Source organism: Ostrea edulis, chromosome 6 (assembly GCF_947568905.1).
Source record: "Ostrea edulis chromosome 6, xbOstEdul1.1, whole genome shotgun sequence".
Taxonomy (NCBI): domain Eukaryota; kingdom Metazoa; phylum Mollusca; class Bivalvia; order Ostreida; family Ostreidae; genus Ostrea; species Ostrea edulis.
This window is the reverse complement of record NC_079169.1, coordinates 58,579,052-58,606,347: the sequence shown is the minus strand read 5'-3', so window position 1 is coordinate 58,606,347 and position 27,296 is coordinate 58,579,052. Positions and strand designations below refer to the sequence as shown.

The 27,296-nt window shown below is 33.6% G+C and overlaps 2 protein-coding genes across 8 annotated transcripts; one reads left to right on the top strand and one right to left on the bottom strand.

Moving 5' to 3' along the window:
* Window positions 1-1,004: 1,004 nt before the first annotated feature.
* Window positions 1,005-3,858, top strand: LOC125683818 (uncharacterized). The gene is made up of 4 exons (XM_048925294.2): window positions 1,005-2,051; window positions 2,146-2,278; window positions 2,374-2,436; window positions 2,828-3,858. The coding sequence occupies exons 1-4, from the start codon at window positions 1,596-1,598 to the stop codon at window positions 3,568-3,570; spliced, it is 1,395 nt and encodes a 464-aa protein (XP_048781251.2). The 5' UTR covers window positions 1,005-1,595; the 3' UTR covers window positions 3,571-3,858.
* On the bottom strand, window positions 3,701-27,296 carry LOC125683817 (protein kinase C and casein kinase substrate in neurons protein 2-like). Of its 7 annotated transcripts, none has more exons than XM_048925290.2 (11): window positions 27,212-27,296; window positions 17,467-17,724; window positions 16,798-16,997; window positions 16,372-16,509; window positions 13,528-13,653; window positions 13,028-13,128; window positions 12,533-12,653; window positions 11,928-12,166; window positions 9,555-9,980; window positions 7,666-7,859; window positions 3,701-5,730 (listed from the first exon to the last, which is right to left on the bottom strand). In XM_048925290.2, exons 2-11 carry the CDS (start codon window positions 17,672-17,674, stop codon window positions 5,624-5,626), a joined length of 1,860 nt encoding a protein of 619 aa, XP_048781247.2. In that variant the 5' UTR covers window positions 17,675-17,724; window positions 27,212-27,296; the 3' UTR covers window positions 3,701-5,623. The 7 variants fall into 7 exon arrangements, with proteins under 7 accessions (XP_048781247.2, XP_055996251.1, XP_055996252.1 ...); XM_056140276.1 differs by having other exon boundaries at window positions 9,555-9,905; XM_056140277.1 differs by lacking the exon at window positions 9,555-9,980 and adding an exon at window positions 8,964-8,990.

Genomic DNA, 27,296 nt, shown 5'->3' with positions numbered 1-27,296 from the left:
CCTCCGCCGTTGTCCGAATTTGAACACTTTAAAAAAAACATTTAAAAACACATCTTTTTAGACTTGCATATTATTAGTATTATAGGCAGTTGGGTTATTTTATTTATCATGTAATTGTAAATTTAAAATCTTGTCTGTAATCAGTATTTCATATATAATTATAGATATGTGCAGTGCAGAAGTGTGAACTCTGTCGGTATTACCGGTAGTACTTCTGAATGATTGTTATTTATTTTCATTGTTATAATTAATTGTCTGTTAACATGTACATGCCCCCCCCCCCCCCCCCCCCCCCGAGGGCCCTTGATTGGTGAATAAACTATATATAGGTGGTGTTAAATCTTTATGGTTTCTTTACCATCATTTTAACATGACTTTTTCAAGTGTATAATTGTATATTTATTTCAACTATTGTATTTTATATCATTTGATTGTACAGCGTGGAACTTTTTTCATGCACATCATGTTTTAGATTTTAGTAATTTTACTTCACATTATTGATGTTTTTCTAGCATTGTTTTGATATTATCTGTCTTAATGCTATTATACTTTCCTTTTACTACTTTTATAACATGCTGTATCATTTTTATTGTGTGCAGCGCTTTAGAGTGGTTATTTATAGTCATATAGGGCGCTATATAAATAAATACATGTATTATTATTATTATTTTTATGTGATATGGACATGTACATGTATACAATATTACATGCATGCTATGTGTCTTGAATTTGTCTTTGATATATATGTGATAGTCGGGCTTGTGTTGACTGGTTAAATGTACACATATATATAGTACCGACTTTAAACAGCTGACTTACTTGTTTATACTGCATGCATAACATGCATGAATACGTTTGCCCCCAGTTTGATCTCGGTCATATTGTCAATTTGACTTCGTCTTCTTGTGAATTGATCTACATGTAGATGTAGCCTTTACTGAATTTAACCTATCTTTAATTCGTTTAATGATATGATCAATAATTCGAAGATAAGTATTAATTTGAAAGGATAGCTTAATAAATTCTAAAACTATTTCACTTGTACACGTAATATGGAAACATCACAATTATACATTATTCAGTTTACAAATAAAAATCATAACAGATCCCCACGTAATTTAAAATAATAATAATAACACTTTCTAGTTTTATTCATTTAATGCTTCAAAATTCCAACGTTTGATTTTTTTCATCCAAATTAGCTATTAATCTTATATTCGCGGGTAAATGTCTAGAATTACGTTTTCCTGTGGGCAAGTGCAATCATGGCAATGTCGTCTCGAGAAACAGACCAAGAGTGATAGGAAATAATACATTTTGGAGCGAATGTTTATTCAGATCAACTAAATACTGACCACGTTAAAACTATCAGTGAAAGCTACGAAAAATGACCCGATGAGCTTTGTATGGGTCTGACAGATAGCCACGCCCACCATGTATCTAATGTAACCGTGCCAATAAAATAACCAGTTCCACGAAAGGCTGTAAATACCTATGTGTATACGATATGCTAATAATACCTGGGACGTTTAAACTTCCCGATCTTATGGAGGAAATACCACCTATATACATACCATATTTTGTCAGACATCAAGATGGCCCATTCCAATAAGTCAATGGAGTTAACAGAAGATGTGTTTAATTTCATCAGATTGTCTTGTTTGTTGGATTTCGCCAAACTTCCGCTTATTTATCTACTGGAAATCGACGAACCTCTCGGAGGTCTCATAGAACGGAAACGAAAGGCTTTGGATACACTAGTGAGGCAAAAACACATATACCAAGACGAAAATAAAATTTTAAAAGAAATCGAAGGTCCAGCAAACCCTGACAAATTGGACGTTCGTTTACTCTGTGTGTTAGTAAGAAATATAAGCAATGTCCGCTCTCCGAGAAATGGTTGGTTCAAGAAAAACCTGGAAGCAGACGATAAAAGCACTGGAGCAGACGTCATTCGAATCGGGGACATTAGAAATGACTGTCATCACTTGCCATCTTCCACAAAAATAACTAGGGAAAAGTTCGATGCTATCTATCCCAAACTCAAAGAGGTTCGCAGCATTTGTTTTTCATATTCATGTACTTTAATCAGTTGTAATTATGCATGCATTGTTTATTAATTTACAAGCTGGTTTTTGAATGCAGATTCTGTGGAGAATGGTGCAAGGGACTCCCAATGAAAAAGTGTACCAGTCGTTGGTGGCCGGCCTTGATGATCCAGACTTTGCAACATCACAATGTGCACAGAGACTTTCTATGGATAGAGTCATCAAAAAATGTAAAATGTGTACTATAATTTATAGGTTTAATTCATTTTTCTCTCTCCGAAATTATACATATTAGGCTTATCATCTCTCTTCTGTTTCATGTAAGGGACATTGAACACCAGACAGAATAGCATCGAGCCAGAGGGCGAAGTACAGAGTTCGGACATAGGTAGGTTCATTGCCAATCTGATTGGCTGCGCTGTGCGCTATTTGAGAGATCTGTATTTTAATCAGTTTGGTTCATTGCCTTTGGTAGCCTCCTTTCATACATTCTTTGTTTCATGGTGCCATAAATGTTTAACATCTATAAAACTAAATAACTTCAAAATAGTTTTTAGACAACAATTGAGGTCATAACGGCTTGAACAGAAATGTCGAATACAGCAAAGTACTTGGGGGTTTACGAATTCTTAATATACATTGTGGTGTTTTGTATGTACCGGTATTCATGAGATGCTCTTCTTCTAAATACACTGATCAGGCGTGTTGTACTTTAAATTAAACAATCCATGACTTCTAGATATCAATATATTACATGTAATTCAATATCCTTCTTACAGATTCCGATACTTTCTTGAAAGCCGCAATTGCCAACGACATTCAAAGGATTCAAGAATTGATAAATTTTCAAAGCAAGGAAATTGTGCTAGAGGGAATTCGAAACGCAGGTTCAAGAGAAATATTCATGATCTTGGCGGCGAAATATGGAGAACTGGGCGTGGATCACAAAGACCTAGCAAGAGCATGTAGGTATGGATCAAAGGAAATCGTGGAAATAATATTAAAGAGATTGGATACGACGAGATTAACAAATCATACCGAAGGCGAATCCATTTTAAAACGATGTTGCATACACCATGCAGCAGTTGGGGGTTATCATGACATAGTGGAATATCTCCTCAAAAACAGCAGAGAGAAAACAGACTTGTTAAAGGTAGTAGACAGGGCCAATAACACAGCCCTGCACTTCGCCTCTATGCGAGGACACACTGATGTCATAATGACAATTCTCAAATCAGGAGACTTTGGGAAGTCTCAGATAAATGACTTAAATGGTAAAGGATTAACTCCATTGCACTGTGCTGCATACTTTGGCAAACTTTCGGCTGTCCAGCTATTGGTGAAGTGGGGCGCCAACAAATGTTCCAAGGACTTGCGTGGGAGAAGTGTTCTGCATTGGTGCACTATGGGACAGGAGCAGAGTTCACAGTTCTCTTGGTACGATTCCGAATTTAATCTTCTACCAGCAACTTACGGTTCTCAGGAAGAATACACGAAAATCATGGAAATGATAAATGATTAAGACTCTGCAGGGAATATTTCATAACTTGCTTACACTTTCATAAAACAAAAAATATTAATATGACAATGTTTCAAACAGATAATAATGATTATTTTAAGTTCCTATTTAGGTAAATGACAAACACCAGGAATTAACTGTTAGATCTTCTTTATTGCAAATATTTTTTCAGTAATAAATAACTGTCAGTTTTCCCAGCTACACTTTGGATACATTATACCTTGTACACAATTCATAATATTTGAAATATATAAACACTCTTCAATACTGTTAAAGCAGAATACAGTAAAATGTGTTGGGTTGTTTTTTTTTTTTTGGTTTGATATGAAAAGATGGGTAGAAACAAAAACCTTTTATTTAAGTTCTAAATTCAGCATGCTTTCCCAAGAAAACATGTACATGTACAGGAAATCAGATCATTAGTGCAGTAATTTTCACAAATTTATGATGTTGTTGCATGTATTATACCTTCATCATAAATCTTCCTAAAGAATGCATATTTAACAAAGGGTTTATCACAAAGGAACATCTCCTGAATAAACTAACAAAAATTGCCACAGATGGGAGACAACTGTGAGACTGCTCTAACTGTACAGTTATATTACACAATAACACTATACATCCTATACAAATTTGCATATATGATATCTAGCACTGGCACAGGTTATCCTACACATCATAAAATGGATCGAGTAATTAACATGGAAACTCTCAAGAAACACATGGAATCTTATCTGCTCAGAAAACAAAATCTATAGAGACATGGCTAAATAGGGACTTGTCACATCACAAGAGATTTTCAGCAATTTGTTCATTATATCAATAACAGTGCTCAATAGAAACTTCAGTCAAAACATGAATGAATACAAGAGGGGTAGATAAGACTTGGTAATTTCCAAAGATTTACTGGATCATTGCAGAACACTCCTATATACCAACTGCTTAAATGAAATCGCAGCAGCAGTGATACTGACATGTAATCTCAACAACATAAATCGAAATATTTAAAAAAAAATATTGGTAACATGCAAGAAACAACGAATGTTATAAAGTATAAAAAAAATTCTGACAAGAAAATATTTTGGTAAAGAAAAGACAAGTGCGATTATCTTCACAAACATCCAATTCATTGTGTTAATTTTCTTGTATATTCTGAAAACTACTAGCAGAAGATGAGCAGATTTTTGTGTTTCTAGAATCACAATCGGAAGTGCGGAATGTACAACAAAGCATAGACTGCGAGATCACAAAATGACATGATCACAAAAATGGAAGCTCATTCTAAATAAAACACAGCTTTTAAATTAATTACCACATGACCTAACCTAAAAATGGATTTATATGTTGAAAAAGTTAATAAATACATTTTGCATGCGTAGCACTACTAAAGATCAGAAGTAGGATAAAACAGCCAGAGTGACGGTTTATTTTATATGTAGATGTGCGTCCTGAGGTAGATTTCTAGTCCTACATATGAAACTTGCACTGAAATGTCCATTCTGAATATATATAAATTCTGATAAACTTAAATCAAAACTGAAAGTATGGAGTGCATCTTAATAGATCAATCCTGAAGCCAGAAAAAAGAACACATCTGTCTACTTGAAAAGATGTTTTGATTTAAAATGACGGCAAGAGATATATATCACACTAAGCATATTTTGTAGTTTATAGCATTTTGTCTGGAGGGTCTCGCATGTTAACAAACTTCTCTGTACAACATCCCTGTAGTTCTAGCACATAGTGCACAAAACAGTGAATTGAGAGAGATAAAACTTACAGAAGAATCTGATTATAACAGTATTTGTCTACAGATGAAAACAACCTAATGTCCACAGACAACCATACACAAACAATGTACTAATAACCATTAAGTAACAGTAATAACAAGTGTAATATCATTATACATGTATTAACAAGCTGTAGCCGCCACATCGCAATCCATTCCAACGCTTTGTATGACAAAGTTTGATCATGGTTTTCTGGGTGCTTGACCAGTAGGTAGAATTATGTCCTCTGTTGCAAAATGCTGGTGGGGTGTTGATATTTTGGAGATCTACACTGCTTCTACATAATTAGCAGGGTATAATCCTTCCCGGCCATCCTTGTAACCCTTACACCAGCCCAACTCATCCTCCTCTGATAACTTGACAAAAACATCACCTACAAGACAGGATTATAAACTTACAAGGTAATCAATACTGAGCTTAAAGACACAAGTATTCTTTTGGTAAGGGTATAATTATAAACACTCTCTCCGGAAAAATAACTCCTAAAACTTTACGGCAATTAAGATCAAAGTCAATATTTTAGAAAGCAATAAAACTTATGATCTTGAATTTGAACTTTAAAAAATTAGGAAATGTAGAAGAAATCTCTATTTGATCATGATTTGTTATACAGTTTTAAACAAATTGTCAAAGAGTAAGAAAAAGTATATTGATTATGGCAAGTCGATTCACTATACAATAAAATACATGCATATCATATTGATACACCTTTCCTATTTTGAAAAGATGCTGGGATGTATATGTAAGAGTTCACTGCTCGGGTACATGATACGCCCAAATGGACCACATTTACATGATGCATATATACTGTAAGTGGTTTTAATTTCGCTGTGCTAAAAGTTCGCGGTTTTTCAAATTGGTCTAATTGCAGTGGTTTTATTTTCGCGGAATTCAAATTTTATAACTGTTCAAAACGTATTGTGTCACACTTGCAAAATGATTGCAGTTGTTTCAGTTTCGCGGAAAAATCACTGACCGCGAACATAGCGAAACTGTTTTAAAACCACTGCAATCATTTCCCCATTTACAGTACATGTTAACATGCTTGAAATCACAAGCTGTAAAATCATCAATTGCGATTCCAAAATGAACCCAGTGACCTTCTTTTGGATTGTGACATATCTTCCCATGAAGATGCATCAACTGACCGAGTTTGATGTTCCTAGGCCTAAAAACGCTCAAAATATGATCTGGACACAATTTGTTATGTATAGCCATAACATTACAGAAGGAGGACACAGTGACCTACTTTTTGTTTGCACACACCTTCCCCAAGATGCTTCAGCTGACAACGTTTGATAGGCCTCACACTGTGCAAGATATGATCCTGACATAATTTGAGTATGTATAGCCATAAATTCCAGAAGTAGGCCATGGTGACCCACTTTTGGTACAAGACACACTTACCCCAGCATACAACAACTGACATAGTTTGATGGTTCTAGGCCTCAAAGAGGGCAATGACCCGGACATGAAAAAGTCACCAGATGGAAAAGTCTACACTACAATAAGATCCATCATAAGATGGGCCTATAAAAATCTGGAATCATGTAAACATACCAAAACCTTGTTGATATATGCCAGGTATATGTATATATCAACAATTCATGTATAAACTATAGCTGTCCTAATTAATGGGACTAATACCCACCCTCCTTTAATTTGGGATATATTTCAACTTTCCTAGTGATGTATGCAAACTGACCTTGGTGAAGGTTCATGTCACAAATCACCGGGATACAAGTAACCTTTTTTGTGAAGGACTAATGTCTTTCCATTATATGATTATGGTTAAGAGACAAGGTAGGATGAAGGACAGACAGATATGGTGATTCCCCTGTATCCACAAACTTAAGTCTGTCAGGGGTACAATGATGTAAAAGGTTACCTGATTTATTACCTACCAAATTCAGATTTTTAGTGTTCACCTTTATTAAAATAAGGAGTATAAATTTTGGTAATTAAATAGTAATGATAAATTTATCAATTACGAGAACTTATAATCAAAACAGTCTTGATTTTCAGTCATGCAGTAAAACAAACCTGATTTTGATGCAACCAGTGAGAAACAGGACCAGTAACTTCCATCTCAGAGCTACAATGACTTACCAGTGAGAAACTGGACCAGTAACTTCCATCTCACAGCTACAATGACTTACCAGTGAGAAACTGGACCAGTAACTTCCATCTCACAGCTACAATGACTTACCAGTGAGAAACTGGACCAGTAACTTCCATCTCACAGCTCAATGACTTACCAGTGAGAAACTGGACCAGTAACTTCCATCTCACAGCTACAATAACTTACCAGCCTTTAGAGGTAATTCATCCTCCTCAGTTACAACGTAATCATAGAGTGCCCTCACAGGAACGCCCTCTTTTCCATTGACCTGACGGGGAGAATCCTCTGGAGAGGGGGAGGGAGGCTCGTCCACATCATCAGCGAAGGGGTTCGTTTCCTCCTCCTCTACAGCTGCCTCGACCTTATTCTCCGACTCCTTACTGTAGATAGAGATAATCTATTAATATACCCACAGGATAAATACAATATAAATGTATCATACAGAAAGTAATTTCATAATTCATATATATTTCATTAAACAATGATTAATCAGAGAGCTACCAAAACATTTCTTTCAAGGGGCATAGACACGATTTAGGCTGAAAATTTTCAGATTTTATTTTTCCATTTATAATATTTAGAATGCTAAACTAGGTATTTCTAATGGTCAGCAAAAATTTGAATGTCAGTTGTCGAGGTATATGGAAGATACAGAGCTCACAATTCTTTGTTATGTAAACAAGGCTCATGCCATGTTTTTGTTTACATAGGCTAAATATATTAGTAAAAGTTTTGTTTAAAGCAGATTTTTCCATTAAAATGTTATTGACCATTAGAAATACTTTAGTAAAGCATTGCAAACAATAAAAATGGAAAAATGAAATCTTAATATTTTCAGCTCAAATTGTGTCCATGCCTCTTTAAAGGAGGATCACTGTATTTGGAATAAATAGGTACAATATATATGATACATGTTGAACCTAGCATGTTCTACTTCAAAACCTAGGTACATACAATTATCAAATAGAGGTAACATGACACTTATTCAATATAGATATAAGTAGAACATGTAAAAAAGAAACCAACATGCATCTAAATTTAGTAAGTACACAACGTATACCAGAGAGATAAGAAAAGGTGTTAATAATTTGAAAGTTGCTAGTACAAATAATAACAATACATGAATTTCCAAAAATCAACAGAATTTCTGACATTTGTACAACATAAAATGTATACCATGGGATCTTCATGCCAACATAAATCTCGATAATACACCAACAAGGGGATTTATAATTTCCACAAAATAAATATTGGTAGACTTATTGGTAGTGTTACAATGATTTAAAAGCAATAAAAATGGAAAGAACACCCAATAAAATTCCTAGATCTTGTAGATATACTTCCGGAAGTGTAAACAAACCTCTCACCACATTATCATGTTGACAAGACAAATTATGAGAGGGAAGATTTCAAAGTCCTCTAGGAATTCTATTAAACTTTCAAAACACCTTACAACATCAAGTGAAAAGGGGATATAAACAAACCTGAAATATGTGTAATTAGTATAAGACCTGCAAATAAATAGAAAAAAGCAAATCTGAGAGGATATATAAAAATCAACTTAAGGGGAAAAAAATATAGTTGATTGAAGCAGAGAAGATCTGTGGATAGATCAGGAGGTTATGATACAAGAGGAGTTAAATATACTAATGCATGTATATTGTGGTGGTGCTTAGATTTATGCAACATATCCTATATAAAATAGCATTTAAAAATACAAAATACATATACAGAGAAGATCATCAGTAAGTATGCAAGATATACTCTACATCACAATTAATCTGGGATTACATCTGTTGTAAAAGTACTACTGAACTGTGCTTGTTATTGATAGTTCTACATCTAAAAGTTAATTTCATTATTATCATAAATGACATTACAAAGAAAGAATATGAATACTAAGGAAGAGAATATGTTTTATGAGAGGTGCAAAGGATAGCTGTCAGGATGCAACTTGTAAGTGTTGCTACTTTGTAGGCAAACATCATTCCAACAGAATAGGCAGCAGGATGCTTTATTGCAATATCTACATTAAATGCAACACGATGCATCATTCCAAGACAGGAAATCTTTACTTGTTTCCATCCCGTGCTTCGTCTATGGCTTGATATACATGAGATTCAGCCGTTACATTGGCTTCATCACCATCGTCATCGTCACCAAATGGATTGAGTGATTCGTCATATGATGGCGATCTGACATAGTTCTCTCCCCCTGGTTGCTGTCGAACTATGTCGGCTTGTGAGACATCTGTGTCCATTTGAGCTAGGCGGGCAGAATCAGGGGGTTGTTGCACTCTGGACGGATCAGAATTTCTCTGCACTTCCTCCTCTTTAGGGTTTTTTGTCTGTTCTAACATTGTTTTTCTTTTGGAAGACTTATCTTTTGACTTCTTTCGTAAGGAGAATCCGTCAAATGAAATTTTCCTGGTAAAATTGTCATGAAGAGTTCTTACAGTAAAGGCTACTATTCTCCAGACTGAGGTCAAAGGTGACTGGACACTAAGGGTAAAAGGTCAAGGTTGCCAATGTCAGAGTTGACACCTCCAAGAAATACACATATTTACTCCTACTTACTAGCCATTTTAGTTGAGCCAAAACTTGATATTTACATGTAGCTAAACAGTTAAAATATTGACTGTTTTCTGTCCCTCATAAATGAGTGAAATGAAAACAATGAAGTATCTATTATCTGAATTTAAATTAATGTATTCAGAATGCATGGCAACTGATGCACTTTAAGAGTACCACAAAGCCAAGCAATCCCTTTAAACTGGGCTTATTTATAAATGCAACACTGAACCTGTTGCATTTTATATTCAAATATTTTTCTAGTGCATTTTTTGTGCATCTGATATTCATGATCCTCAAATTACGAATTATTGATCAGTTTTAGGCCACTACATCAATCGAAGTAATTCATAGATTTTCTGTAAGCATCAGGCACTTTATATTAAGTTATAGTCACAATATTGATAATTCAACTTAACCCATGAAGAAGAGGCCAAAAAATTTGGGCATGATTTTAATTCATTCTATATCCATGTTCTTTAAATTTGGACAAACTCAGCAGTTCAGCATCTTTAGATAATTCAATTTTGTATGATATTAAATATGCTTTACATGGTTGATTTCTTTTCCTTTATCTAGCAGAAACATGCTATGTAAGCTCTAAAACTTTCAAAATTACAGTCTAAAATATCTCTTGCCTTTGCTGAGACTTTCAGTCATAGACCTATCATAAATTATGGACCTGATCATACTAAAATATCTCTTGCCTTTGCTGAGACTATCAGTCATAGACCTATCATAAATTATGGACCTGATCATATATTGACATATCATTTTAAGATATTCCAATGAACTGAAAAACTGACAACTTTAAAGTTAAATATGGCACATTCTATAATCTTTTGTTTTATTTCAATAGTGAAGGACATGTCACGTTATCAAGTGCACCACATGTACTTTTTTAAAACAATACTTCAATTCTGAAGCATTCAAATACCAGTATAATATTATGCAAGCAGAAAAATGAAGTTAAAAATTGGTGACTGAAGTTCAATAACACATATCTTATCATCTTTTTTATTTCATTATTAAATGAAAGCTTGTAACAGAACTACTGGTGACTGAAGTTCAATACGGCATATTTTATCATCTTTTTTGTTTCATTATTACCGTATATGAAAGCTTGTAACAGAATACAATGGATCAGTCAACAACAGACAATAGTGCATTAAATATTTTGGTATCAATCACAAACATAACACTGACATCATCATGTTGCTATGTACCTTCCAACTCCATTGCAAGGGAATAATAAACTACACTGTTTTCTAAGTACTGGTTTCTACTCTACAATGTTCTCTAGAAGAAATATTATTAATAGTCAAGAATGAATACAAGAACCTTAAATTGGTTACGAATATTATGAATAGCATATTTTTAAAAATTGAAAAAAAAATATAGGTGACTCCCTAATGGGTCGAAGTGCATCATGAATATTAGGAATAGCATATCTTTAAAAATTGAGAAAAAAAGTGACTTCCTAATAGTACAAAGTGCATCATGAATATTAGGAATAGCATATTTTTAAAAATTGGGAAAAAAGTGACTTCCTAATGGGTTAAAACTGGGTTTTTGTGCATTTTACTACATAATTCTATGTACTTTTCTCTCCCAATTACTTTCAGCAATTCGTTATTTCATTCTGATTAGGAGATATTTGTGTCAATAATTATTCACTTGATACAAACATGCATTATCAAGCATTTCTACACAAATGTTTGTTTGATGTGCGTGTCCTTGAAGTTCACAACTACAACACCTAATGGAATAGAAGACTGTTGCCCCTTGGCCTACCTAAGTGTAGAAGTGTTAGAAGACTGTTGCCCCTTGGCCTACCTAAGTGTAGAAGTGTTAGAAAACTGTTAAACCCTGGCCTACCTAAGTGTAGAGGATTGTTGTTGTTGTTGTTGCTGCTGCTGTGGTGGTGGTGGTTGATGATTCGAACCTGATGAGGATCTTTGTAATTCTGTAGGAGTCTGTCTCTGGGAATTATAAGACTCAGACTGCTGAACAAAGCCATCAGGCTTGTGACGAATACTGGTGATAGTAATGCCATCATTTCCACCAAGCTGTGAATCTTTTTTCTTAGAAATATTCTGTAATTCTGGAGAATATTCCTATTCAGCAAAACAAATAAATAAAATAAAACAAACTCCTGTTATTTAAGAATGGTGCAGTAAGGCAAAGACGGCATTTACTATGAGAATGATAAAAAATTCAGTTGGTAGCTGCCAGTTTGTGACAAAATAAATTAAGTTACAAAAACCACATTCATTCATACATATACCCGGTTCCTACTGCAATGAAGTAAAAAATGTAGACCTAATCAGATCAATTCTTGAGGTGAATAACCTACTGATATTTACTTCTTGTTACAGACATCTAAATTATTCTTCCTAATTTTTAAGTGACACCTTTCTAGTCTTCAATACATAGACTGCAATCTGTCTGATTTGTTTAAAAATTGTGTATTAACTAGAAACCTCAAAATTAGGCCAGTTCATAGGCATGTCTGCTCCATGATTGGTTGACCACCACCTCAGATCTTTGTCAGAGTCTATCTGTCCCACGGTGCTGTGTAGATTGCTGTAAACTTGTGAGAACCTACAAATGTATTATCATATGTCAGTCTTATACAACATTTGGTTCTACAAATGTATCATTATCATTCCAATTTTGGGCCCAGAGGGCATTACGGCAAGACAGTTTATAAAGAGGGAAATTTCAAAAAAAGTTTACAACATTAACTACAGATTACATTATCATGTCAGTCTTATAGAACATTTGGTTCTACAAAATACAACACTTCTGTATTGTGATGTTATTACTTTTTGTAACACAAAAATAGCTTCTTTTGTTCATGAATAAAACATCTCATAAAACTACAAAAAAGAACTTTTTTTTTTTAAAAATATTTCCTATGATTCTGAAAATTGCAAAAGTGCAATGTGACAGATGCTGATATACATTGTACTAACCGTGGCTCAACAGACATATCAAGGTGTTGGTGGATCTCAAACATCGTTTTCTTAAAGAACTCTATTCTAGTACTCTCAAAGTCTTGGCATTTTTGAAACACCTATAATGAATTTTCGAAACTTTTTTAATCTGATAAAGCTAATCTGTAGCATCACACAGAAGAATACTCTTGTTTTTATTTCATATGGTAAACAAATTTTCACCCTTGTTGAGTAAGTTGACAGTTGTAACATATTTTGTATCAAAAGTCATTATTTCAATCACTGATATTCAATTTTACTACTTTGTCTAGTGGATATCACCCATTATATAAATTTCAATTATTACACTATGTTTTCCTACACCTTTTGTGACATCACAAACAAACGTCAATTTTATGTAGTTTGTTTACAAAATGTCAGGAAAACACACAACTGGTTGAATATAAATTATATCAAACCACAAACCATGGGAGATCCTATATAAATCACTTGAGTGAAATCCTGTATAACCCAATTACCTCATTCATATCCTCAATGTATTTAGCATTATAACTGTTGAGGTCATTTAATGATGCTTCATATTTATCTCTGGTGCTTTCAACATCCAGCTGGCATTTCCGTAATTTTTCCTGGATTTTCTTTAACTACAAGAGCAAACAAAGATATATATTATTCAATATCTTTAGCAAATTAGCAATTTCACTCAATTCAGAGCACTTTGAGCTTTTCAGCCACTAAAAATGCTCCATCTTTACAGCCAATATATGTGTCATCTGAAATAATTGCAGTTAAGTATATACAATGAAAATTTATCAAAAAGGTCATTCACCAATAAACAATTCATTCTCAAATTATTGCCACTCATTCATTGCCATTCATTTTCTTTCTCTTCCCAAATTTTTTTAAGGAACATTTTTCAACCTATAAAAATCTCTGGTCATAACACTCCCCACTCATGTCACCAACATTTGTACCTAGGTAATTCTGGCACTGTATTGGAGGTAGCATTATTTTAGAGAGGGGAGCCACAAGAAACAGAGCATTTTATTTACATTGTATTTCAAGACTCTAATCAATGCTTTAGATTAAGTAAACACAATCAAGGTTTCTTCATTTTTTTTGTTTGTAATATTGCTGGATTGCTTAGATGGTTTTATTTATCAGTTGATTGCAGTAAAAAGTCCATGCAGATACGTTTGTTGATTCTTTTGATTCTAATCCTATCACACATTCTAGTCTTTCTCTGTATGTTGTGAGACGTGGAGCCTCAGCTTCACTGTCATCATCTCCGGTATCTGTATTCTTCCTTGACCTTGCCATTGTTGATAATATTTCATCTTCAGTGATTCAGACAGCTAGGCATTATCTAACTTTAAAAATTCTTGGATGGTCAACCTCATATCTGGGTCCAAATCAAGCGAGTCTTCAACTTGTGACAATGAAAGGTCTATGTTATAATCGTTGACAGACATATTATTCATAGATTTATTTTCTCAATGACTAACCAAATGTGGTCCAACAGTTTTTAATTGTGTACTAGGGCATAATGCTTTCTATGGCAAATAGCTTCAATGAGCAATACATTTGGTGCATTATTTTTGTCAAAACAATCCACAAAATAGTGCAATTGTAGTTTGCAGTAACATTCATTTTCCAAAATTTTGTAAAATAATTTGATAGCTCTTTCTATGAACACTTTTGAATTACTTATTGGTATTTAATGAATCCTAGTTTTTGTTTTATATCTATATCAAAGACAGCAGATAGATTCTGGTGTGTCCGTCGTACTCAGATTTCAAACACAAGACTAAAGATTTGAACTCCAAATAAATATTTACCTTACCCATTATCTACTCCAACCTTTGATACGAAGAACACTTAATGGTATTAAATTCTTCACGGTTATTCACTGAAATTTTCTCACCAGTGATATAACTAGTCGTCATATCATACTTGTAATACTTAGGCAAAAGTAATTTGCTAAGGAAGGAGCATTATAAGAAAGGATTGTTGCATACTGGAAAGTTGTGTTATTAAGATTTGAAAACCTACCATGTAATCATCAACAAGAGGCCCATGGGCCATAATGCTCACCTGAATCACATTGGCTCTGCTGTTTTTCATCAGATTTTTTTTACTCTCTGACCCTCATTATGACCCCATCCCTGCCAAACAAGGTCACAATATAGGAATGCATTTATAACAATACTACTAATATCTTCTCATGTAAAACCTTGAATCTATATTTTAGCCACACCCTAACCCTAGGGGCCATAATTTAATAGAATATCTACTTACCTATTTTTCTTTCTTCCCATTGTGACCCCCATCCTTTATGAATTCAACAAATTTTAATCTGTACTACCTGAAGATGCTTCTTATAAATATGGCTAATCAAAATCCTGCTGTTCTTCAGAAGATTTTTTCTATATATCCCCATATAAAACTTGAATCTGATATTGTAGCCCCCCCCCCCCCCCCCCTTATCTGGGGGAGGGGCTATGATACTAACAAAGCTGAATCATCATTATGTCAGGAGTCTTCTACATTAGTTTCATCTTTCCTGGCCTAGTGGTTCTGAAGGGCAAGATCTTTAACTGAACCCACTCTCTATTTTTTGCCTTTTCTTGATTATCTCCCCTTGAATGGGGAGATACTCCTTCCTTTCACCTGTTCACTTGATTAAACTCGATTCTCCTTCACCCAAGGATACTCTATGCCTAGTTTGGGTGAAATTAGACAAATAGTTCCGAAGAATAAGAAATTGTGAAAAGTCTACGACAACAGATAACAGACAAATATTTGATCACAAAAGCTCATTTGAACCTCCAACTTAGGTGAGCTTAAAACTTTCTAAAACCATTATCTTATTTTTGTAATACATCATTACATAGCAACCAAATCGAATTTGTTTTCTGTTAGAATGCAACTTATTTGACGAGACCCCCCCCCCCCCCCCCCAATTAAATCAATTTAAAAAGACCCTTGCTATGTCAATCATTCATGACAAAAACATTTTCAATCATCTTCAAACAATGCAAAAAAAACCCACCTTCAGAGAAAAATTTGCAGATTCTAGAATCTGAAGTCTGTTCCAAAAATCCCTGTATAGTCAATCATCTCAGTTTAACAATACAGATATTGTTTCATTGTAATCCTGACTTATATCTTATACAGATATTGTTTCATTGTAATCCTGACTTATATCTTATACAGATATTGTTTCATTGTAATCCTGACTTGTATCTTATACTGTCTTGCAGCTGTACTTTGCAATGCCTGACACTAAAACTTGGAGCATTAGAAAGCTAACTACAACTTTTTAGTATTTTTAGTCCATTGTTTTTAATTAACAGCAGTACCTGATCAGGAGACACTGCAGAGTCTCCCCTTGCATTGTTTTCTTGGTTTGCTGTGCTTTTCTCTGCTCGACATGCAGAATGATAATCTTTCTTAGCTTGCATAACTTTTGTGTATTTTTTCTCCCATGGTTTCTGTGCCTAAAATGTATAATTTTCATATTTTACGCAACTACAAAATTTACAAAATTTTATGGTATGCCTAAGCACATAAATGTATTTAAATTCATAAAATGTTACTTGTATTAAAACTATTACCTACGTTCTTAAATTCATGAAATGATATTTGTGCAATTATATACTATTATTGCAATAGTTAAAAGAAAGAATTCTTATTCACATAAAAACCTGACAAACACTGTCAAAATATCATTCATCTGTTTTCAATAAATCATTTAATCATAAGCATATCAGGTAAGCAAAGCTCACCTTTTTGAAGCCCTCATCGAGCTCCTTTGTTTCTTTAAAATGCATCATGGATTTATGGTAGTTTTCTTTCTGCCAGGCTTTAATGCTGGCATAGTCTTTTGTCATTAAGTTTTCTGCTACTAAGCTATGTAAATCTGCGAGGCTATCAGCCTCCTGAAGCATCCCCCTCCAGCCAGCCTGTATTGTACCATACTCATTACCTAAAGAATATATACATGTAGATTAAAAACACATCTAATGAACAGTATTCATGAGTATCTTCCAAGTATACTGATCAAGTCACTAGAAATTTTCTATCAAGTAACCGTAACCAGTTGTCCTATATTGTAAAACAAGAGCCGTTTCACAGCCTTCAGACACAACATATACAGACACTAATATATATTTCAATGGAATGAGTATTTACTATCTTAATGATTCTGACTGTGCAAGATCAAAAGTCTTTAAATATGTTTGCATACAAATTTCCAAGGGAATTCAATTTTCAATGATTTTGGTATGTGGCCATATCTAGGATTTCATATCCACCATGAAGACAGTGATACAAACTCTACAACCACGAAATCACAATCACTATGAATTCGTCAATTTTTTTCTAGAGCCACATAAATTGACTGCACAAAAATATATAACTAAAATATAATGACATGTTACTTCAGAAAGCAATACCTCTGTCAAGAAAATCATTCCACTTTTTGGACCAATTTGTGAGGTTTTTGGCATATGATGTTTCTATTTCACTTCTTTGTTGTATTAGCTGTCTCAGACTGTCACACAGGGCTTTACCATTGTCTATACGTTTGACAGTACGACTGTACTTGCCAATCTCCCAGAAACTATCATTAGTGGGTTGTACTAGGTCTTCATTCAGTGACATCTCCACAACACTGTGGGTATCAGCTCATCAAACAGATCAACAACACAGACCTACAAAAAACAAAATTCTAATAAAACAGGAAATAATAATATAAACATAACAGGAATCTAGGTCATTGAACCAAGACTGTCAAGTTAGTGGAACTATGCTTTCTCTTGGCAATACAGTAGTGCATGTCAAAGCATGTCAGAGAATTTACTGTGCATATAACGACCTGTAATTAACCTCACTGCAAGAATTTAATAACAGACAACAGGTGATCACCTTTTAAAATCATCTGGATCTGGAACATGGAATTCCAGATAAACAAGAGAACACAACAATTTTAAAAATCTGTTTCCAAAAAATTTAATCCGGAAACTGAAGTACCAGGATATTTGGCATTTATTGGGTTGACCAAACCCATAGATTCAACTTGTAACAGCAAACCAAAGCAAACGTATGAACATGATGAACCCAATATATTTCTGTAGACGGTCAGTATCAAACCTAATAACTTTTATTTTGTTGAAGACTTTATCATGAGAGACATTACAAAGTATGTCAAAAAGTATGATAAAAGCATACCAACTCCAACTGTTTCACAATTCAAGGGGTGTTACTCTTACCTAACACAGAAACACATTAAGGAATACTGTGATTGCAATAAAATAATTTCTTGCAAGTTAATTGTAAATTTTGACAGGCATCCATCATACTTTTTTTTCAAATAAAGCTGTGACCATCCATATAAAAATAGCAGGATTAAGGAAAAGTGTTTTCTCCGATGAAAATAACATACAAGTTTATAGTCAAAGGCTAAATAAATTTACCCACAAAATGTATGACAAAAACAACACAAAAGTATAAATTTTCCTTAATTACCATTCCATTCATGACATTACCCTCAAATTTTAACATCAAAATTATAATGAAAAAAAAAAGCTGCAAGTTGGAATATGAATATATATATATATATGTGTGTATTATGTATCACTTTCCACCCCCCCCCCCCCCCCCCCCCCCCCCCCCCAAGCAATTATCTAGTAATCATATCTGAACATGCTGAATCTTGAAGCATGTAAATATTTGGCATTCTCTATTCCACTCAATATTATTGAAATGAAGTAATATATGCTAATAATTTGTCACAGGCTGTCTGCTAAACATATACCTCAAGCAGATTATAGTCCAAATAACATTTCAATTGGTAACAAAAAATAGAGTAAAATCTGGTCAGCATTGAGTGTTACAGTCAGTGACATACACACATATATACATGTACTTTGTATTCCGAAAATATTCCATCTGTCATTCACACTTTCACAAACCATGTAATTTGCCCACTGCCAACAAGGGCATGTACCATGGGAATGTAAAACTAAAAGATTCAGGTTTTTGTATAGTGGAAAGCCGACACAAGCACATCATGAATAAATAACGGAGATTTAGGTTGTCATTATATAACCGTGGATCAATCCACCAGTTGGTCCACACAACACAACTATGGTTACTCAACTAGTCTTTTCAAAGTATTCCCCACTTCAGGTTTTAATCAACAAAAGAGTTGCTTTGATCAGTGTTACCAAAAATTGTACAGTAAAGCGATGATCGATACACAGAGCATATGATGGATGATAAGAGCCACTTCCTATTTAGATACATACTCCGTATATCAATAATGTGGATGTACACAGCTGCGAGGTCCCCAGAGAATTGATAAAGGATATATGTGTAGTGTATACAAACATGCATACACTGCAAGGCTTCATGTGAAATGAAATCACTTCTCAGATTTACAATATTTCATGCAACTAAGTTTGAAAATAGATTTAGACTCTTTCCCTCTAATATTAATCAGTAATATTTAACTCTTTGTCAACGGTTTTCAAGAATTCATTCACGGTATCTTTCATTTGATATCCTTCCTCGTACAGAAGTCACTATACATTGTTGACTTTGTAACTTCAACATTCACAAGGTGCACATGTACCTTTAAAATACACTGTAACCTGTACACATTGTACAGTAACACTAGTACAAATACACTGTTAACCTGTACACATTGTACAGTAACACTAGTACAAATACACTGTTAACATGTACACATTGTACAGTAACACTAGTACAAATACACTGTAACCTATACACATTGTACAGTAACACTAGTACAAATATACTGTAACCTGTACACATTGTACAGTAACACTAGAACAATACACTGTAACCTATACATATTGTAAAGTAACACTAGTACAAATACACTAAAACCTATACATATTGTACAGTAACACTAGTACAAATATACTGTAACCTGTACACATTGTACAGTAACACTAGTACAAATACACTGTAACCTATACATATTGTAAAGTAACACTAGTACAAATACACTGTAACCTATACACATTGTACAGTAACACTAGAACAATACACTGTAACCTATACATATTGTAAAGTAACACTAGTACAAATACACTGTTAACATGTACACATTGTACAGTAACACTAGTACAAATACACTAAAACCTATACATATTGTAAAGTAACACTAGTACAAATACACTGTTAACATGTACACATTGTACAGTAACACTAGTACAAATACACTATAACCTATACATATTGTAAAGTAACACTAGTACAAATATACTGTAACCTGTACACATTGTACAGTAACACTAGTACAAATATACTGTAACCTGTACACATTGTATAGTAACACTAGTACAAATATACTGTAACCTGTACACATTGTACAGTAACACTAGTACAAATATACTGTAACCTGTACACATTGTACAGTAACACTAGTACAAATACACTGTAACCTATACACATTGTACAGTAACACTAGTACAAATATACTGTAACCTGTACACATTGTACAGTAACACTAGAACAATACACTGTAACCTATACATATTGTAAAGTAACACTAGTACAAATATACTGTAACCTGTACACATTGTATAGTAACACTAGTACAAATATACTGTAACCTGTACACATTGTACAGTAACACTAGTACAAATATACTGTAACCTGTACACATTGTACAGTAACACTAGTACAAATATACTGTAACCTGTACACATTGTATAGTAACACTAGTACAAATATACTGTAACCTGTACACATTGTACAGTAACACTAGTACAAATACACTGTAACCTGTACACATTGTACAGTAACACTAGAACAATACACTGTAACCTATACATATTGTAAAGTAACACTAGTACAAATATACTGTAACCTGTACACATTGTATAGTAACACTAGTACAAATATACTGTAACCTGTACACATTGTACAGTAACACTAGTACAAATACACTGTAACCTGTACACATTGTACAGTAACACTAGAACAATACACTGTAACCTATACATATTGTAAAGTAACACTAGTACAAATATACTGTAACCTGTACACATTGTACAGTAACACTAGTACAAATACACTGTAACCTATACACATTGTACAGTAACACTAGTACAAATATACTGTAACCTATACACATTGTACAGTAACACTAGAACAATACACTGTAACCTATACACATTGTACAGTAACACTAGTACAAATACACTGTTAACATGTACACATTGTACAGTAACACTAGTACAAATACACTGTAACCTGTACACATTGTACAGTAACACTAGAACAATACACTGTAACCTATACACATTGTACAGTAACACTAGTACAAATATACTGTAACCTGTACACATTGTACAGTAACACTAGTACAATACACTGTAACCTGTACACATTGTACAGTAACACTAGAACAATACACTGTAACCTATACATATTGTACAGTAACACTAGTACAATACACTGTAACCTGTACACATTGTACAGTAACACTAGAACAATACACTGTAACCTGTACACATTGTACAGTAACACTAGAACAATACACTGTAACCTATACACATTGTACAGTAACACTAGTACAAATACACTGTAATCTATACATATACACTAAAATCTGTACATATTGTACAGTAATACTAGTACAAATACACTGTAACCTACACTAGTATAAAATACACTGTAACCTATACATATTGTATAGTAACACTAGTACAAATACACTGTAATCTATAAATATGGTATAGTAATACTATTGACAGTACAAATACTCTGTAACCTATACATATTTGTACAGCAACACTACTGACTAGTACAAATCAAACAATTTTGACTTTTGTTGAGAATAAGAAAACAGTCCAAGAAACAGGATAATGATCAAATCAAAGCTATGGTCAGGTCAATGATTGATTGAGGTTTTACGCTGTTTTGGCAATATTTCAGCCATTTTACAGCGCGCAGGTCAATGACATGCTTCTTAGATTGATAAAAATTTCTATTATTCCTGTAGATTCTATAAAGTATCCATCAATGCAAGTCTAACCAATCAAATCCCAAAAGCATTTCTTAGGTACGGATAGGTAATACATATGTACATCAATCTAAGAAATAAACTTCCTTAGTAACAATTAATGGAATGGTAGTGCTCAACATAAAGTCGTAAGCAACAAACTGAAGTCATAATCAAGTCATGTATTATGTAATAAATCAGACAGTCATCAAACGCTACGGTATTTAAACATATATATATATATATATATATATATATATATATATATATATATATTTGTTCCTATATTCTTACTTCGAACTGCACATTATCTATTAATAGTAACTTGAAAGGATACAGTCCCATCAACAACACAGAATCTAGAACTCGAGAACACTTCACATCCAAAAGCAATCTCTCACCAGAGGGCGTTACGCTACGCTCCACAACACCTCTGTTATCGTCTAATTCACAAGAATTTTGTAAAACAGAGCGTCTTTGAAAATAAAATAAATCTGCATCATTTTCATAAATAAAACATACATTTATGAGTTAAAAACACATTGATAGGCATCGAAACGCTGTATTACGTTTGTGCAACCTCCATATTTATGGAACTATTTTGTCTTGTCAAATGTATTATTTCATTTTCACTTCGTAACTATGGACTCTACATTAAAAAAAAACTAGCGAGATTATAATGATGAAAATCTGACATTGCACAAAGAACTTAAACGTGCCTTTCTCTTGGAGTCAAAGACGTCATATCATCCGTGCGAGATCATGTGGTTAGCCGAACTATTTATCAGACGATAACAGAGGTGAAAGTGAAGCTTGCGTAGCGCGCCCTCTGGTGAGAGAATGATCCAAAAGATCCAAATCAAATCCTCTACCAAGCTATCATTACCTATTCTAATTTACATCTAGATCAACTGGTTTGTCCACACTGCCAGATGTAATAGGTGACATGTCTGACAGAGATTGAATCCTGAGGTCTGTAGCTCCTAATGGAGACATGAGACTCTATCATTACTTCATTACTAGACAACCAAAGCTAACCACTATCTCACACTATATAGTGTATGTAATGCTACAAACTAATGCCATGATTTATTAACACGCAAATTCATAGAACAAACATAAAAAGTAGTGCACTACTGACAAAATGAAACTGAAATCCATCTTCTACAAGTTAATGAAGATAAACGACTCTCTGGCCTTGCATCACCAGCAACAGTAGGTGAGGGTTAACTGTAAATATCAATTAATCAAGACAGGAAGATTAGACTGGATAGGATCTTGCCAAAAACTGCACACTGCATTGAAGTAACCTAAAAAAAACACTTCCTGTATGGTATATCTGTAATTATAGTACAATCATACAATGTACATCTCAATACATGAACGCTTGGAGAATAATACAGAAATACATATTTTTGCTGTCATACATATCCACATATTGCTTGAGAATACTTAAAATTTAGCATATACAAATAATTTCACATTAATGATTAAAAGCATAAACAAAATATTCCACACAAAATATGTGACAGAGAGAATTTGATTGTCCTCCAGTCTAAGATTTATAGTACCACCTTAAATCGTACAATAGGGTGGGCACCGTATACGAATACCAAACTATCCTATAAATGTAAACTTATCTGCCATTACATTTAATACACCAGTTGCAATTTCATTCCCTAAATTCTTTCACAAAAAAAGATCCCCAATTTTCTAAGTCATGCATGAATTGCTTGCATGAAGAAACATTCAGGCGTCTCTTAGTGTCAGGTTTCCACAATTTTTTCTCTCTTCTGTATAAATCGTATAAATACCAAGTAGAGTAACATAATAATCTCATTCAATACTTACAAACTATTCACAATTTACTCCAGTGTTTAAAAGTTACACCAAACCACTGCCTGACATAATCAGCTTACAATAACATTTGTAGTACAAAAATAGTTTTACATGGGCACTTCTTTATCGCTGGGAACTGCACATTTCTTCGCTCATCCCATAAATGGACTTTAGTTTGTGATACATAAAATTTAACAATAAAACCAAGAAAGCATGACCACAAAATTATCATAGTAAATTCTAGGTCAAATTTACGGTGTCACTCTCTATCTCTACACATATACATCTGGAGCATTCATATCAGTTACTATATTCCATTCATCTTTATCATCAAACCAACCACTGAGTTTATATATATGTAATCCTTAGCATGTCACTATGTATCAGATATCTTCCTAATTATAACTGTACCATGTAGAGGGCATGATTTTTGGGATGCAAGTAACTATATAAAAATGAAAATATCTGCTAAAGCTGTCCTCTTCTGCAGTAAATGTACACTGCGGGAGAGAATTTCTTCTGCAGTAAATGTACACTGAAGGAGAGAATCAACCGTTCCTGATGAACAACTTCAGTGGTCAAATACTTCAAATATTTGAAATGCTTTACCAAATGCATGATAATTCACATGACTGAATTGCAGCCATTCCATTTACACCATGAAATAACCCTTTATATACATACATTGTACGTGACAAGTTTGAAAACTTACATGTACAAGTATTAAACAATTCAATTATAATTGCCCTTGTATTTCAACCCCATTTCTATAAATAAGCTCACAAAAAACAGTCATTGGAAGGCTGGGCATTTAATGACACGCCTGTGTTTATTTGGAGCAAGGTGCGTGAAGCCGCGTCAGATTTACCCTGTATACTACTACTGGTGATGGTCAAGTACAGGTACCAAAGTTAAATGTCCCATGTGATACACGCCCTTCAATGCTTACACTCTCAAAAACATTTACATCACCCATACAGGAGTAAGCTTACTCGTAAACTGGTTCTCATATTTATTACCTCTAAAGCACCATTTGTTTCATTTTCATATCGGTTTATCACACACTTATCTATGATTATACATTTTTAAATTAATGCTTAAATGAAATTTAATATTAACTTTTAAAGCACCAAACCTCATCTGCCTAAAACCAAAGCATAGAAACTAAAGACTCTTGAGTGAATTTGATATAGTCTAATCAAAATCTTAGCTCAGTGATTTTTCTACATCTTTTACAAGGGTCCTGTGGCTTTCAAATTGTGAAAAATTGTCAACATTTCAGTCAAATTAGGAAAAATCAATTTTATCATATAAATAAGATTTAAAATCATATCAAACATTATATTATCTTTATTTTACACATCTAATTTTCTTTAACCTTTTAAAATATTCTAGATCCAAATCATAATTTCCATAACTCTTTGTTAAGTGGTATGTATATAATTAACACCGAATGTTTATATATTTCAAATACCTTTTTCTTTCATAATTTTATTATTGGGGAAAATGCAAGCTAAATTGGGGAAAAATTGACAATTTTTAGGAGGGGAAAGGGCCGAAATTCAGACCCAAAATGGGCCTTAAAAAATCACTGTAGCTATATAGCAGTAGCACCAAGACTGAATGAAAATTTAACACTTTTTTGTCCAGCTATTATTTCCTATGAATACATTCAATTACTGTAGCGTCAGGCATGAACAAGCGTGCAACAAGGAAGCAATTGTCTAGATCAGTGCTAATAGGTATTGAAAATTCTTTGTTATAGAGAAGCTTGCATGAATGATTTTTTGGTTTTGTTTCATTTTCTTTGTAAAACAGACAATTAATTGACTTACAAAATACCTTCTTGTTCAAATATTTAAAGCAAAGCCTAAAAATACAGGTTCCCAAAGTCACTGAAGTATTGTTTCACCTAGGTAACTCATATCCATAAAGAGTAAATTTCCTAAAATTAAAATCTTCAAACAGCTAATTCATGGTGGGAAAAATCACTGCCAGCAGAGATGCTAATGACAGAATAATTTGAATGGTTGAATCATTCATTTCGCAGCCTATCCAAATCATATTTTAATGCTTTTTCTCTCATTAAGAAAAATGTCTAATTTTGTTTATTAATAAATGAAATATTTTTTGGAATATCCGAATTGAATTGAATCTATGTTCTAAATTCTTGATATTTTGTGAACAAATGGTTACAATACAGTTACTGAACTTATAGGTAAATATTGGCAGAGTTGGGTTGCAAACTTGTGAGCAATACGCAAGATCGTAAATACCCAGCTAGCGGAACTCTCTTGTAAAGAAGTCCGGATAAGCATGTCGATCTTGGGCATTTTTTGTTTATTCAAAACATGGGATCAGAAGACGATTTAACATCCATGTGCTTTCCGCAATTAAAAACATTTTTAAATGAAAGGTGTGTAAAAACATCTGGATACAGGAAAAATGAACTTTTGAATTTAGCTCACAATGATAGTGCACCATTGATAAAATCGGGTGAATCAATCATGACAAAAGTTTCAGAACTAGTATTATTTACGAACATGCCCAAATTCTCACATACTCTGGGTCTCGTGAGACTTTGAAAGGGGAAAGTAAAATTTAAAACCAAGACGGAAAAAGTATAGTCGCGATCTTGCGTACTGTTTAAACCCTAACGAGTGCAATAATGTTAATTGTATCCAGAACTTTTCAGTGCAGATCCTATCATTTCATGAACAGTTTGCATAGAATAATGGCCAAGGGTATTTCACGCTAAAATTCTCTAAAGTTGGGAAAACTTTATTACTTAAAAAATAAATACTAAATAGCTATAAAATAATGTATCCAATATAATAGGGTCACATACAGATACAGCAACACACAACCAAATTTGAAGAAAGATCTATGGAAAGTGACATTTACAGCCAATACTTCAAACAGCGGTGTGACTGAATACTTGTTACAAAGCAGCACGTAATCATGTGAGAAATACCAGGCCCGAGGGTGACGACCCACAACACCTGTGATGGCGAAGGAAGTAAAAGTAAAGTTCACGGAGATTTATTATCAAGATACCACCATTTAATGTTATTTACAAATGCAAAACAAATAACAAGACTAAAGAGAACGAGGCCATGTTTACGGAAATTGAAATACGCTGCTGAAAGACGATGGCACGCCAGGAATCTCAAGATATCTTCTGTCACTTTCAATTGTTTTCAAAGAAAACGTTTAATCACAGGTGGTAATGTTCTATATTTGCTCTGAAATAGTACAATTATTGGCTAGTAACTGATCCTTTTCTCTGTCAAGCATTATTTCTAAATGGTCAAAATACTTACCAACTTCAAAACTGTCTCTCGTAAGATGTTTTCAACCAGTTCAATATGGCTGCTAAATGAAGGTGTGGTTTAATCTAACAAGAAA

What these genes read in the sequence shown, in the direction of transcription:
- LOC125683818 (XM_048925294.2), top strand. Translation starts at nt 1,596, where the DNA reads ATGGCCCATTCCAATAAGTCAATGGAGTTAACAGAAGATGTGTTTAAT. An exon ending in GGATAGAGTCATCAAAAAAT is followed by an intron (nt 2,279 to 2,373) that starts GTAAAATGTGTA and finishes GTTTCATGTAAG; the next exon opens with GGACATTGAACACCAGACAG. An exon ending in AGTACAGAGTTCGGACATAG is followed by an intron (nt 2,437 to 2,827) that starts GTAGGTTCATTG and finishes TCCTTCTTACAG; the next exon opens with ATTCCGATACTTTCTTGAAA.
- LOC125683817 (XM_048925290.2), bottom strand. Translation starts at nt 17,674, where the DNA reads ATGTCACTGAATGAAGACCTAGTACAACCCACTAATGATAGTTTCTGG. An exon ending in ACATTGAGGATATGAATGAG is followed by an intron (nt 13,129 to 13,527) that starts GTAATTGGGTTA and finishes AATTCATTATAG; the next exon opens with GTGTTTCAAAAATGCCAAGA. An exon ending in TGAACTGGCCTAATTTTGAG is followed by an intron (nt 12,167 to 12,532) that starts GTTTCTAGTTAA and finishes TTTGCTGAATAG; the next exon opens with GAATATTCTCCAGAATTACA.